The following is a 13591-nucleotide window of genomic DNA, read 5'->3' as shown; positions in this document are numbered from 1 at the left end:
GTGATGTCATGTTGAGTGGTGGTGAGGTTGCATTGAGTGGTGGTGATGTCATGTTGAGTGGTGGTGAGGTTGCATTGAGTGCTGGTGAAGTCATGGTGACTACTGGTGAGGTTATGTTTAGTGGTGAGGATGTGGGGTTAACTGGTGGGGAGATCATTTAGATTAAGATGATGACATGTAAAATAAACTTCCCTTCTCATAGTGATCAGTATTACTGCAGTTTGCTTGTATTTCACAATATTCCATGTATATGTAAGCTGTGAGTAAACATCTATGGTGCTGTTAGTCCATTATGTGCATGAGGCGATGAAACCATTGGATCTCTAAAACTAAACAAAGTCAAAGTGTCATGAGGTGGTTGGGTCATGATATTACCTGTAGTTGGTGTGGTAGGTTGAGTTGTTGTATTAATTCCTACCAAGACAAAAATCAAATTGTTAAACTAAATGGGTTAGATTTTGATACTGTAATGAACCCTGTTTGCTTTCTACGGTTAATACTAATGATCAACAAATATATATATATATATACATATATATATATATATATATATATATATATATATATATATATATATATATATATATATATATATATATAAAAATATATATATATATACATATATATATATATATATATATATACATATATATATATATATACATATATATAAGGAGTCTTACTTGTTGCAACCACACTTGACGTGTTCAACGGGAGCGTGAAGTTGGAACTGTTGGATGCTGTCACCAGAGCATTTGCCACCTCGGTTGTTTCTGGGACGGAGCTGGCATTATGGAATACCAGATCAGCATCTACCACAACGGAACCTTGTCTGTAAGAGAAATTATTATTTAATCATTGTTTCTTTCAGACAGCTGATTGTGAAATTATAATAAGTAGTGGATGTTTCAAAGTGACAAAATTCTCAATAAAGCAAATGAGCAATCATTTTGAAGAGAAACATACATTTTTTAGAGCTTGGAGCCTTTTTTAAAATACGTCCATAACTATCATATATTTGGATATGGGTATATTATAACTTATTTAAAGTATAATATCGCCTTGATAATTATTGTCTGTGACATGATGCCATGTACCTGAAAGCTCTGATGAGAGATCGCAGGAAACGGACGCCAAATCTTGTCCTATAGATGGAATCCAGCTGTAAAAATGAAATCAACAAGAAGTTGAAGTGCTATCTAATTTCAAGGTTGAGAAATGTGAGACAACTGCTGTAACGACACTATGCTGCATTACACATCACTGCCATTCTGTAATATTGTATTATCAAAAATGCTAAAATAATTTGCAAAACAAATCACATTTATTCTATTTAGCACAAGATCAATGATAACAAGAAATTTATACTTACAACTTCTTGTATTCTGTTTGCTAATGTCTTGAACTCATCAGAATCACTGTTTGAAAGTCCAGAGGTAAAGGTTTGTTGCAGGCTAAATCCCAATTGGACTGTTGTTTCTGGTGGTGCGGCAGTGGTTACGATCACAGTAGCAGTTGTGGTAGCAGCTGGAAGGAAAGTAAAATTACTCACATAAACATTTAATATTAACATGTGTGCAATAGAACAAGTTCAGAATCGCAAAACCTGCAGCTAGAGATGAGACATGAGGAATTAATTATTCTTAATTAATCTTATTCTATTTTTCCGCTGTGTAAAATCAATTGAAATTTATGTATTAGCTTTGAGAGACACCAAATGACCTATTACCTGTAGGTGAAGTGGTGGACAATGGTGGAGAAGTTGCATTGAGTGGTGGTGAAGTTGCATTCAGTGTTGGTGATGTCATGTTGACTGTTGGAGAAGTGGCATTGAGTGGTGGTGATGTCATGTTGACTGGTGGTGAAGTTGCATTGAGTGGTGGTGATGTAATGTTGACAGGTGGTGAAGTTGCACTGGCTGTTGGAGAAGTTGCATTGAGTGGTGGTGATGTCATGTTGACAGGTGGTGAAGTTGCATTGAGTGGTGGTGATGTCATGTTGACAGGTGGTGAGGTTGCATTGAGTGGTGGTGATGTAATGTTGACTGGTGGTGAAGTTGCATTGAGTGGTGGTGATGTCATGTTGACAGGTGGTGAGGTTGCATTGAGTGGTGGTGATGTAATGTTGACTGGTGGTGAAGTTGCACTGGCTGTTGGAGAAGTTGCATTGAGTGGTGGTGATGTCATGTTGACAGGTGGTGAAGTTGCATTGAGTGGTGGTGATGTCATGTTGACAGGTGGTGAGGTTGCATTGAGTGGTGGTGATGTAATGTTGACTGGTGGTGAAGTTGCATTTAGTGATGGTGTTGTCATGTTGAGTGGTGCTGAGGTTGCATTGAGTGCTGGTGATGTCATGTTGACAGGTGGTGAGGTTGCATTGAGTGGTGGTGATGTAATGTTGACTGGTGGTGAAGTTGCATTTAGTGATGGTGTTGTCATGTTGAGTGGTGGTGAGGTTGCATTGAGTGGTGGTGATGTCATGTTGAGTGGTGGTGAGGTTGCATTGAGTGCTGGTGAAGTCATGGTGACTACTGGTGAGGTTATGTTTAGTGGTGAGGATGTGGGGTTAACTGGTGGGGAGATCATTTAGATTAAGATGATGACATGTAAAATAAACTTCCCTTCTCATAGTGATCAGTATTACTGCAGTTTGCTTGTATTTCACAATATTCCATGTATATGTAAGCTGTGAGTAAACATCTATGGTGCTGTTAGTCCATTATGTGCATGAGGTGATGAAACCATTGGATCTCTAAAACTAAACAAAGTCAAAGTGTCATGAGGTGGTTGGGTCATGATATTACCTGTAGTTGGTGTGGTAGGTTGAGTTGTTGTATTAATTCCTACCAAGACAAAAATCAAATTGTTAAACTAAATGGGTTAGATTTTGATACTGTAATGAACCCTGTTTGCTTTCTACGGTTAATACTAATGATCAACAAATATATATATATATATACATATATATATATATATATATATATATATATATATAAAAATATATATATATATACATATATATATATATATATATACATATATATATATATATATATATATACATATATATATATATATACATATATATAAGGAGTCTTACTTGTTGCAACCACACTTGACGTGTTCAACGGGAGCGTGAAGTTGGAACTGTTGGATGCTGTCACCAGAGCATTTGCCACCTCGGTTGTTTCTGGGACGGAGCTGGCATTATGGAATACCAGATCAGCATCTACCACAACGGAACCTTGTCTGTAAGAGAAATTATTATTTAATCATTGTTTCTTTCAGACAGCTGATAGTGAAATTATAATAAGTAGTGGATGTTTCAAAGTGACAAAATTCTCAATAAAGCAAATGAGCAATCATTTTGAAGAGAAACATAAATTTTTTAGAGCTTGGAGTCTTTTTTAAAATACGTCCATAACTATCATATATTTGGATATGGGTATATTATAACTTATTTAAAGTATAATATCGCCTTGATAATTATTGTCTGTGACATGATGCCATGTACCTGAAAGCTCTGATGAGAGATCGCAGGAAACGGACGCCAAATCTTGTCCTATAGATGGAATCCAGCTGTAAAAATGAAATCAACAAGAAGTTGAAGTACTATATAATTTCAAGGTTGAGAAATGTGAGACAACTGCTGTAACGACACTATGCTGCATTACACATCACTGCCATTCTGTAATATTGTATTATCAAAAATGCTAAAATAATTTGCAAAACAAATCACATTTATTCTATTTAGCACAAGATCAATGATAACAAGAAATTTATACTTACAACTTCTTGTATTCTGTTTGCTAATGTCTTGAACTCATCAGAATCACTGTTTGAAAGTCCAGAGGTAAAGGTTTGTTGCAGGCTAAATCCCAATTTGACTGTTGATTCTGGTGGTGCGGCAGTGGTTACGATCACAGTAGCAGTTGTGGTAGCAGCTGGAAGGAAAGTAAAATTACTTACATAAACATTTAATATTAACATGTGTGCAATAGAACAAGTTCAGAATCGCAAAACCTGCAGCTAGAGATGACACATGAGGAATTAATTATTCTTAATTAATCTTATTCTATTTTTCCGCTGTGTAAAATCAATTGAAATGAATGTATTAGCTTTGAGAGACACTAAAAGACCTTTTACCTGTGGGGGACGTGGTGGACAATGTTGGCACTGAGGTGACATTGAGTGGTGGTGAAGTTGCATTCAGTGTTGGTGATGTCATGTTGACTGTTGGAGAAGTGGCATTGAGTGCTGGTGATGTAATGTTGACTGGTGCTGAAGTTGCATTGAGTGGTGGTGAAGTAATGTTGACAGGTGGTGAAGTTGCATTGAGTGGTGGTGATGTCATGTTGACAGGTGGTGAAGTTGCACTGGCTGTTGGAGAAGTTGCATTGAGTGGTGGTGATGTCATGTTGAGTGGTGGTGAAGTTGCATTGAGTGGTGGTGATGTCATGTTGACAGGTGTTGAAGTTGCATTGAGTGGTGGTGATGTCATGTTGAGTGGTGGTGAGGTTGCATTGAGTGGTGATGATGTCATGTTGAGTGGTGGTGAGGTTGCATTGAGTGCTGGTGATGTCATGTTGAGTGGTGGTGAGGTTGCATTGAGTGCTGGTGAAGTCATGGTGACTACTGGTGAGGTTATGTTTAGTGGTGAGGATGTGGGGTTAACTGGTGGGGAGATCATTTAGATTAAGATGATGACATGTAAAATAAACTTCCCTTCTCATAGTGATCAGTATTACTGCAGATTGCTTGTATTTCACAATATTCCATGTATATGTAAGCTGTGAGTAAACATCTATGGTGCTGTTAGTCCATTATGTGCATGAGGTGATGAAACCATTTGATCTCTAAAACTAAACAAAGTCAAAGTGTCATGAGGTGGTTGCGTCATGATATTACCTGTAGTTGGTGTGGTAGGTTGAGTTGCATTAATTCCTACCAAGACAAAAATCAAATTGTTAAACTAAATGGGTTAGATTTTGATACTGTAATAAACCCTTTTTGTTTTCTACGGTTAATACTAATGATCAACGAATATATAAATATATATATATATATATAAGGAGTCTTACTTGTTGCAACCACACTTGACGTGTTCAACGGGAGCGTGAAGTTGGAACTGTTGGATGCTGTCACCAGAGCATTTGCCACCTCGGTTGTTTCTGGGACGGAGCTGGCATTATGGAATACCAGATCAGCATCTACCACAACGGAACCTTGTCTGTAAGAGAAATTATTATTTAATCATTGTTTCTTTCAGACAGCTGATTGTGAAATTATAATAAGTAGTGGATGTTTCAAAGTGACAAAATTCTCAATAAAGCAAATGAGCAATCATTTTGAAGAGAAACATAAATTTTTTAGAGCTTGGAGTCTTTTTTAAAATACGTCCATAACTATCATATATTTGGATATGGGTATATTATAACTTATTTAAAGTATAATATCGCCTTGATAATTATTGTCTGTGACATGATGCCATGTACCTGAAAGCTCTGATGAGAGATCGCAGGAAACGGACGCCAAATCTTGTCCTATAGATGGAATCCAGCTGTAAAAATGAAATCAACAAGAAGTTGAAGTACTATATAATTTCAAGGTTGAGAAATGTGAGACAACTGCTGTAACGACACTATGCTGCATTACACATCACTGCCATTCTGTAATATTGTATTATCAAAAATGCTAAAATAATTTGCAAAACAAATCACATTTATTCTATTTAGCACAAGATCAATGATAACAAGAAATTTATACTTACAACTTCTTGTATTCTGTTTGCTAATGTCTTGAACTCATCAGAATCACTGTTTGAAAGTCCAGAGGTAAAGGTTTGTTGCAGGCTAAATCCCAATTTGACTGTTGATTCTGGTGGTGCGGCAGTGGTTACGATCACAGTAGCAGTTGTGGTAGCAGCTGGAAGGAAAGTAAAATTACTTACATAAACATTTAATATTAACATGTGTGCAATAGAACAAGTTCAGAATCGCAAAACCTGCAGCTAGAGATGACACATGAGGAATTAATTATTCTTAATTAATCTTATTCTATTTTTCCGCTGTGTAAAATCAATTGAAATGAATGTATTAGCTTTGAGAGACACTAAAAGACCTTTTACCTGTGGGGGACGTGGTGGACAATGTTGGCACTGAGGTGACATTGAGTGGTGGTGAAGTTGCATTCAGTGTTGGTGATGTCATGTTGACTGTTGGAGAAGTGGCATTGAGTGCTGGTGATGTAATGTTGACTGGTGCTGAAGTTGCATTGAGTGGTGGTGAAGTAATGTTGACAGGTGGTGAAGTTGCATTGAGTGGTGGTGATGTCATGTTGACAGGTGGTGAAGTTGCACTGGCTGTTGGAGAAGTTGCATTGAGTGGTGGTGATGTCATGTTGAGTGGTGGTGAAGTTGCATTGAGTGGTGGTGATGTCATGTTGACAGGTGTTGAAGTTGCATTGAGTGGTGGTGATGTCATGTTGAGTGGTGGTGAGGTTGCATTGAGTGCTGGTGAAGTCATGGTGACTACTGGTGAGGTTATGTTTAGTGGTGAGGATGTGGGGTTAACTGGTGGGGAGATCATTTAGATTAAGATGATGACATGTAAAATAAACTTCCCTTCTCATAGTGATCAGTATTACTGCAGTTTGCTTGTATTTCACAATATTCCATGTATATGTAAGCTGTGAGTAAACATCTATGGTCCTGTTAGTCCATTATGTGCATGAGGTGATGAAACCATTTGATCTCTAAAACTAAACAAAGTCAAAGTGTCATGAGGTGGTTGCGTCATGATATTACCTGTAGTTGGTGTGGTAGGTTGAGTTGTTGTATTAATTCCTACCAAGACAAAAATCAAATTGTTTAACTAAATGGGTTAGATTTTGATACTGTAATAAACCCTGTTTGCTTTCTACGGTTAATACTAATGATCAACGAATATATAAATATATTTGTAGATATATATATATATATATATATATATATATGTATATATATATATATATATATATATATACATATATAAGGAGTCTTACTTGTTGCAACCACACTTGATGTGTTCAACGGGAGCGTGAAGTTGGAACTGTTGGATGCTGTCACCAGAGCATTTGCCACCTCGGTTGTTTCTGGGACGGAGCTGGCATTATGGAATACCAGATCAGCATCTACCACAACGGAACCTTGTCTGTAAGAGAAATTATTATTTAATCATTGTTTCTTTCAGACAGCTGATTGTGAAATTATAATAAGTAGTGGATGTTTCAAAGTGACAAAATTCTCAATAAAGCAAATGAGCAATCATTTTGAAGAGAAACATAAATTTTTTAGAGCTTGGAGTCTTTTTTAAAATACGTCCATAACTATCATATATTTGGATATGGGTATATTATAACTTATTTAAAGTATAATATCGCCTTGATAATTATTGTCTGTGACATGATGCCATGTACCTGAAAGCTCTGATGAGAGATCGCAGGAAACGGACGCCAAATCTTGTCCTATAGATGGAATCCAGCTGTAAAAATGAAATCAACAAGAAGTTGAAGTACTATCTAATTTCAAGGTTGAGAAATGTGAGACAACTGCTGTAACGACACTATGCTGCATTACACATCACTGCCATTCTGTAATATTGTATTATCAAAAATGCTAAAATAATTTGCAAAACAAATCACATTTATTCTATTTAGCACAAGATCAATGATAACAAGAAATTTATACTTACAGCTTCTTGTATTCTGTTTGCTAATGTCTTGAACTCATCAGAATCACTGTTTGAAAGTCCAGAGGTAAAGGTTTGTTGCAGGCTAAATCCCAATTTGACTGTTGATTCTGGTGGTGCGGCAGTGGTTACGATCACAGTAGCAGATGTGGTAGCAGCTGGAAGGAAAGTAAAATTACTCACATAAACATTTAATATTAACATGTGTGCAATAGAACAAGTTCAGAATCGCAAAATCTGCAGCTAGAGATGAGACATGAGGAATTAATTATTCTTAATTAATTTTATTCTATTTTCCCGCTGTGTAAAATCAATTGAAATTCATGTATTACCTGTAAGAGACACTAAATGACCTTTTACCTGTAGGGGACGTGGTGGACAATGTTGGCACTGAGGTGACATTGAGTGGTGGTGAAGTTCCATTCAGTGTTGGTGATGTCATGTTGACTGTTGGAGAAGTTGCATTGAGTGGTGGTGATGTCATGTTGACAGGTGGCAAAGTTGCATTGAGTGGTGGTGATGTCATGTTGACAGGTGGTGAAGTTGCATTGAGTGGTGGTGATGTCATGTTGACAGGTGGTGAAGTTGCATTGAGTGCTGGTGATGTCATGTTGAGTGGTGGTGAGGTTGCATTGAGTGCTGGTGATGTCATGTTGAGTGGTGGTGAGGTTGCATTGAGTGCTGGTGATGTCATGTTGAGTGGTGGTGAGGTTGCATTGAGTGCTGGTGAAGTCATGTTGAGTGGTGGTGAGGTTGCATTGAGTGCTGGTGAAGTCATGGTGACTACTGGTGAGGTTATGTTTAGTGGTGAGGATGTGGGGTTAACTGGTGGGGAGATCATTTAGATTAAGATGATGACATGTAAAATAAACTTCCCTTCTCATAGTGATCAGTATTACTGCAGATTGCTTGTATTTCACAATATTCCATGTATATGTAAGCTGTGAGTAAACATCTATGGTCCTGTTAGTCCATTATGTGCATGAGGTGATGAAACCATTTGATCTCTAAAACTAAACAAAGTCAAAGTGTCATGAGGTGGTTGGGTCATGATATTACCTGTAGTTGGTGTGGTAGGTTGAGTTGTTGCATTAATTCCTACCAAGACAAAAATCAAATTGTTAAACTAAATGGGTTAGATTTTGATACTGTAATAAACCCTGTTTGCTTTCTACGGTTAATACTAATGATCAACGAATATATATATATATATATATATATATATATATATATATATATGTATATATATATATATATATGTATATATATATAAATATATATATATATACATATATATAAGGAGTCTTACTTGTTGCAACCACACTTGACGTGTTCAACGGGAGTGTGAAGTTGGAACTGTTGGATGCTGTCACCAGAGCATTTGCCACCTCGGTTGTTTCTGGGACGGAGCTGGCATTATGGAATACCAGATCAGCATCTACCACAACGGAACCTTGTCTGTAAGAGAAATTATTATTTAATCATTGTTTCTTTCAGACAGCTGATTGTGAAATTATAATAAGTAGTGGATGTTTCAAAGTGACAAAATTCTCAATAAAGCAAATGAGCAATCATTTTGAAGAGAAACATAAATTTTTTAGAGCTTGGAGCCTTTTTTAAAATACGTTCATAACTGTCATATATTTGGATCTGGGTATATTATAACTTATTTAAAGTACAATATCGCCTTGATAATTATTGTCTGTGACATGATGCCATGTACCTGAAAGCTCTGATGAGAGATCGCAGGAAACGGACGCCAAATCTTGTCCTATAGATGGAATCCAGCTGTAAAAATGAAATCAACAAGAAGTTGAAGTGCTATCTAATTTCAAGGTTGAGAAATGTGAGACAACAGCTGTAACGACACTATGCTGCATTACACATCACTGCCATTCTGTAATATTGTATTATCAAAAATGCTAAAATAATTTGCAAAACAAATCACATTTATTCTATTTAGCACAAGATCAATGATAACAAGAAATTTATACTTACAGCTTCTTGTATTCTGTTTGCTAATGTCTTGAACTCATCAGAATCACTGTTTGAAAGTCCAGAGGTAAAGGTTTGTTGCAGGCTAAATCCCAATTTGACTGTTGTTTCTGGTGGTGCGGCAGTGGTTACGATCACAGTAGCAGTTGTGGTAGCAGCTGGAAGGAAAGTAAAATTACTTACATAAACATTTAATATTAACATGTGTGCAATAGAACAAGTTCAGAATCGCAAAACCTGCAGCTAGAGATGACACATGAGGAATTAATTATTCTTAATTAATCTTATTCTATTTTTCCGCTGTGTAAAATCAATTGAAATTTATGTATTAGCTTTGAGAGACACCAAATGACCTATTACCTGTAGGGGACGTGGTGGACAATGGTGGCACTGAGGTTACATTGAGTGGTGGTGAAGTTGCATTCAGTGTTGGTGATGTCATGTTGACTGTTGGAGAAGTGGCATTGAGTGCTGGTGATGTAATGTTGACTGGTGCTGAAGTTGCATTGAGTGGTGGTGAAGTTGCATTCAGTGGGGATGAGGTTGAAGTGAGTGGTGGTGAAGTTTGCGCAACTGGTGGTGGAATTATTTTTGTTAATAGATAAATATTTAGTTCACCACAAATACTGTATTTGTCTTACAACTGCCAATCAATGTTTATAACCAGTTTGCTCTCATTTAGAATATTCCACATACACCACAATGGAGATTAAACATGTTTTACAATCCCTTTAATTCATGTGTAAGATGTGATTTGTTGAATTAAACAGTAAAAATGTAACAAATGTCATGTTATTACCTGTTGACACAGTTGAACCCACTGATGTGGAAGGCACAACCGTGGTCGTAACCACTCCTGCCGGGACAAAAAAAAACGTGATTGTTCTCTTACATGTAATAGCTTTAAGCTTGGTAACAGCTCACGGTGCAGTGATAAATTTCACTTGCTCACTGTGTTTCATAGTACCACATATTATTGAAAAAAATTCCATGAAAAACGAAGAAACTTACTTGTTGCAACAATGGTTGCTGTATTCACTGATAGAGTGAAGTTGGGGTTGGAACTGTTGGCTGCTTCCACCAGAGTATTTGCCACCTCATTATCTTCTGGGACAGAGCTGGTATCATTAAATATCAACTCAGCATCTACCACAACGGAACCTTGTCTGTAAGAGAAATTATTATTAGATTTATCATCTCTTTTATTTCAGGCAATCCAATGTCAAATGATGATATGACTTAGAATTTTTATCTTGGCACAATTGTCATGTAAGCCAATAAGCAATCAGACTTTAAAGCACACACTTCTTCTAAACATTTGAGCACAGAAAATTGTACAGCATTTTTCTTTTAGAATTGAAACTGTTTTTGTCTTTGTGGTGATGTGACGTACCTGAAAGATCTGACTTTAGATCGGACGAAACGATTCCCAAATTTGTTCTTGTAGACGAGATCAAGCTGGAGAGACGAAATTGACAATAAGTTATTGAAAATTAGGGATGAGCCATGCGGGAGAATAGCCATAACTGCACCATGAATTTCGTGATTATCTTACCAAATTTTTTCAAAGTTGAAAAATGCATGTCTACACATTTCATCCATATCATGATTATTTTAATACTGGACTGTATCAGTCAAAGGTCTGCTGAAATATGGACATGTAATGTTTTTTTAAATTATTAGCTTCTTATTGTGAGTGCGACAGGAGTAGTCTCCATTGTTTCCCTGATTCTACTTTGTTTCATTGGTGGCAGGGTACAACATGAATGCATTTGTACAAACAATGTAATATATTTTGTCAAATAATTTCCAATGAATACGTAATTTATTATGTATGAGATCGCAGTTAACAAGACATGCTCTTATACTTACCGAATCTTGTACTTGTTTTGCTAATGCCAGGAACACTGGAGAAGTCTCATTACCAAGGTCAGATGAAAAGTTTTGTTGCAAACTAAATCCCAGGCTGACCCTTGGTGGTGCTGGCACGGCAGTTGTTATGATCGTAGAAACCGTTGTAATGTTTGGTTGTGTTACATTTGCTAGTGGAAAGGTTGCATTCACAGAAGTATGTTAATATCACCAAGTATTACATTTGACAAGTTTGCATTTATAGAAGTTGCAGCAAGAAATAAGACTTGTTTTGTTGCTGATTATATTTGGGGCCACATATAAAGCATCAGACTTTGTTTATTGATGAAAACCATTAAGTGTTGGTGAGGTAGCGTTGACTGATGGTAAATATAAATTATTAATTAAATGTCAACGTTTTTTTTAGACTTTGTCTCTTTACAAACACACACACGAGTGAAATTCAGGACAGACTCTCTAGTTTTCACACAGTGGCACACTTTTACACCAAGACATATGAACTGAAATATTACATTTTTGCTTTGGTTTTAGAACAGTTTTGCAAACCAAAAACGAATAATCAGGCTTTCATTTTTTAAATGAAACGACATTTAGTGTCTTTTTTTTTTTTGGCACTTACAAATAAAGAGTTTCATCAAATGATTTGTTTTAATTTTCATTTATACCTGGCAGTGGCGTTGTGGTGACTTGAGGTGAGGTTGGTGAAGTCATGTTGAGTGGTGGTGAAGTTGCATTGAGTGCTGGTGAAGTCATGTTGAGTGGTGGTGAAGTCATGTTGAGTGGTGGTGAAGTTGCATTGAGTGGTGGTAAATATAAATTATTAATTAAATGAAGACATATACATGTTTTTTTTAGACTTTGTCTCTTTACAAACACACACATGAGTGAAATTCAGGACAGACTCTCTAGTTTTCACACAGTGGCACACTTTTACACCAAGACATATAAACTGAAATATTACATTTTTGCTTTGGTTTTAGAACAGTTTTGAAAACCAAATACAAATAACCAGGCTTTCAATTTTTAAATAAGACGACATTTAGTGTGTTGTTTTTTTTTGGCACTTACAAATAAAGAGTTTCCTCAAATGATTTGTTTTAATTTTCATTTATACCTGGCAGTGGCGTTGTGCTGACTTGAGGTGAGGTTGGTGAAGTCATGTTGAGTGGTGGTGAAGTTGCATTGAGTGCTGGTGATGTCATGTTCAGATGAGGTGATGTGATGTTGGTCGGTTGTGTGGTTGGGCTGACCGGTGGTGAGGTCTGGTTAAGTGGTAGTGACGTTGCATTGAGAATTGTTGAGGTTGAAACAGTTGGTGATGACGTCATGTTCAGATGAGGTGATGTGATGTTGCTCAGTTGTGTGGTTGGGCTGACCGGTGGTGAGGTCATGTTTACAAGTTGTGTGGTCAAGTTAATAGGTGATGACGTGACATTTGTTGGTAGTTTGGTCGTACTGATTGGTGCTGAGGCTTCATGGAGTAGAGGTTAGGTTACACCATGTTAGAAATAAAGTCAGTCAAAGAAATGTAGTTGGGCTTTTTCAGAACCACTCATAATAAAGCAATAGAACAGTTAAATTGATGATGTGGAAGTGGAACAGTTCTTACTTAAAACAAAGCCCTCCCAAATCCTTAAAGATGAGAAAATTTAAGAAATATATCAAAGATAGAAATAGTTTTTTTTACCTGTTGAAGGTGCAGTGGTGACTGGAGCTACAGTTGGTGTCTCTACAACTGAAAATGACATATTTCCAATTACACAATTGGTGCTATATTCTAATCGAAGAGATTAGTCTTGTGCATTTGAGGAAAAAAAACAACAACTGCCTTACCTCTGGCTACAATAGTTGATGCATTGACAGGCAGAGATAAGTTACCAGAAGCAGCAGCTTCCACTAAAGTATCAGCAGCTGCAGTGGCATTTGGAAGTGTCTGTCCTTCATTGAATACCAGCTCAACATCTGCCACAACAGATCCACTCCTGTGAAAAACATTTG

General features: G+C 36.7%; 1 protein-coding gene across 26 annotated transcripts in view; it reads right to left on the bottom strand.

The window, feature by feature from the left end:
* LOC142378437 (uncharacterized) overlaps positions 1-13591 on the bottom strand; it is a 30768-nt gene that overhangs the window by 5492 nt on the left and 11685 nt on the right. For 12 of the 26 annotated variants that reach the window (XM_075462926.1, XM_075462927.1, XM_075462933.1 and 9 more), the window contains 33 exons: positions 13427-13575; positions 13281-13328; positions 12708-13064; positions 12259-12333; positions 11594-11763; positions 11115-11179; positions 10733-10887; positions 10521-10577; positions 10082-10294; positions 9725-9879; positions 9450-9514; positions 9036-9184; positions 8786-8824; positions 8087-8173; positions 7730-7884; positions 7455-7519; positions 7041-7189; positions 6805-6843; positions 6127-6360; positions 5770-5924; positions 5495-5559; positions 5081-5229; positions 4908-4943; positions 4146-4379; positions 3789-3943; positions 3514-3578; positions 3100-3248; positions 2804-2842; positions 1730-1918; positions 1373-1527; positions 1098-1162; positions 684-832; positions 376-414 (listed from right to left, as the gene is read on the bottom strand). In XM_075462926.1, coding sequence (XP_075319041.1) covers positions 376-414; positions 684-832; positions 1098-1162; positions 1373-1527; positions 1730-1918; positions 2804-2842; positions 3100-3248; positions 3514-3578; positions 3789-3943; positions 4146-4379; positions 4908-4943; positions 5081-5229; positions 5495-5559; positions 5770-5924; positions 6127-6360; positions 6805-6843; positions 7041-7189; positions 7455-7519; positions 7730-7884; positions 8087-8173; positions 8786-8824; positions 9036-9184; positions 9450-9514; positions 9725-9879; positions 10082-10294; positions 10521-10577; positions 10733-10887; positions 11115-11179; positions 11594-11763; positions 12259-12333; positions 12708-13064; positions 13281-13328; positions 13427-13575 — 4070 coding nt within the window. The remainder of the gene's footprint in view (positions 1-375; positions 415-683; positions 833-1097; positions 1163-1372; positions 1528-1729; positions 1919-2803; positions 2843-3099; positions 3249-3513; positions 3579-3788; positions 3944-4145; positions 4380-4907; positions 4944-5080; positions 5230-5494; positions 5560-5769; positions 5925-6126; positions 6361-6804; positions 6844-7040; positions 7190-7454; positions 7520-7729; positions 7885-8086; positions 8174-8785; positions 8825-9035; positions 9185-9449; positions 9515-9724; positions 9880-10081; positions 10295-10520; positions 10578-10732; positions 10888-11114; positions 11180-11593; positions 11764-12258; positions 12334-12707; positions 13065-13280; positions 13329-13426; positions 13576-13591) is intronic. The other 14 variants (XM_075462929.1, XM_075462932.1, XM_075462940.1 and 11 more) reach the window with 14 other exon arrangements.

This window comes from Odontesthes bonariensis, chromosome 4, assembly GCF_027942865.1.
Source record: "Odontesthes bonariensis isolate fOdoBon6 chromosome 4, fOdoBon6.hap1, whole genome shotgun sequence".
NCBI classification, from domain to species: domain Eukaryota; kingdom Metazoa; phylum Chordata; class Actinopteri; order Atheriniformes; family Atherinopsidae; genus Odontesthes; species Odontesthes bonariensis.
The sequence above is the reverse complement of the archived record's forward strand: the minus strand, read 5'-3'. Positions and strand labels throughout refer to the sequence as shown.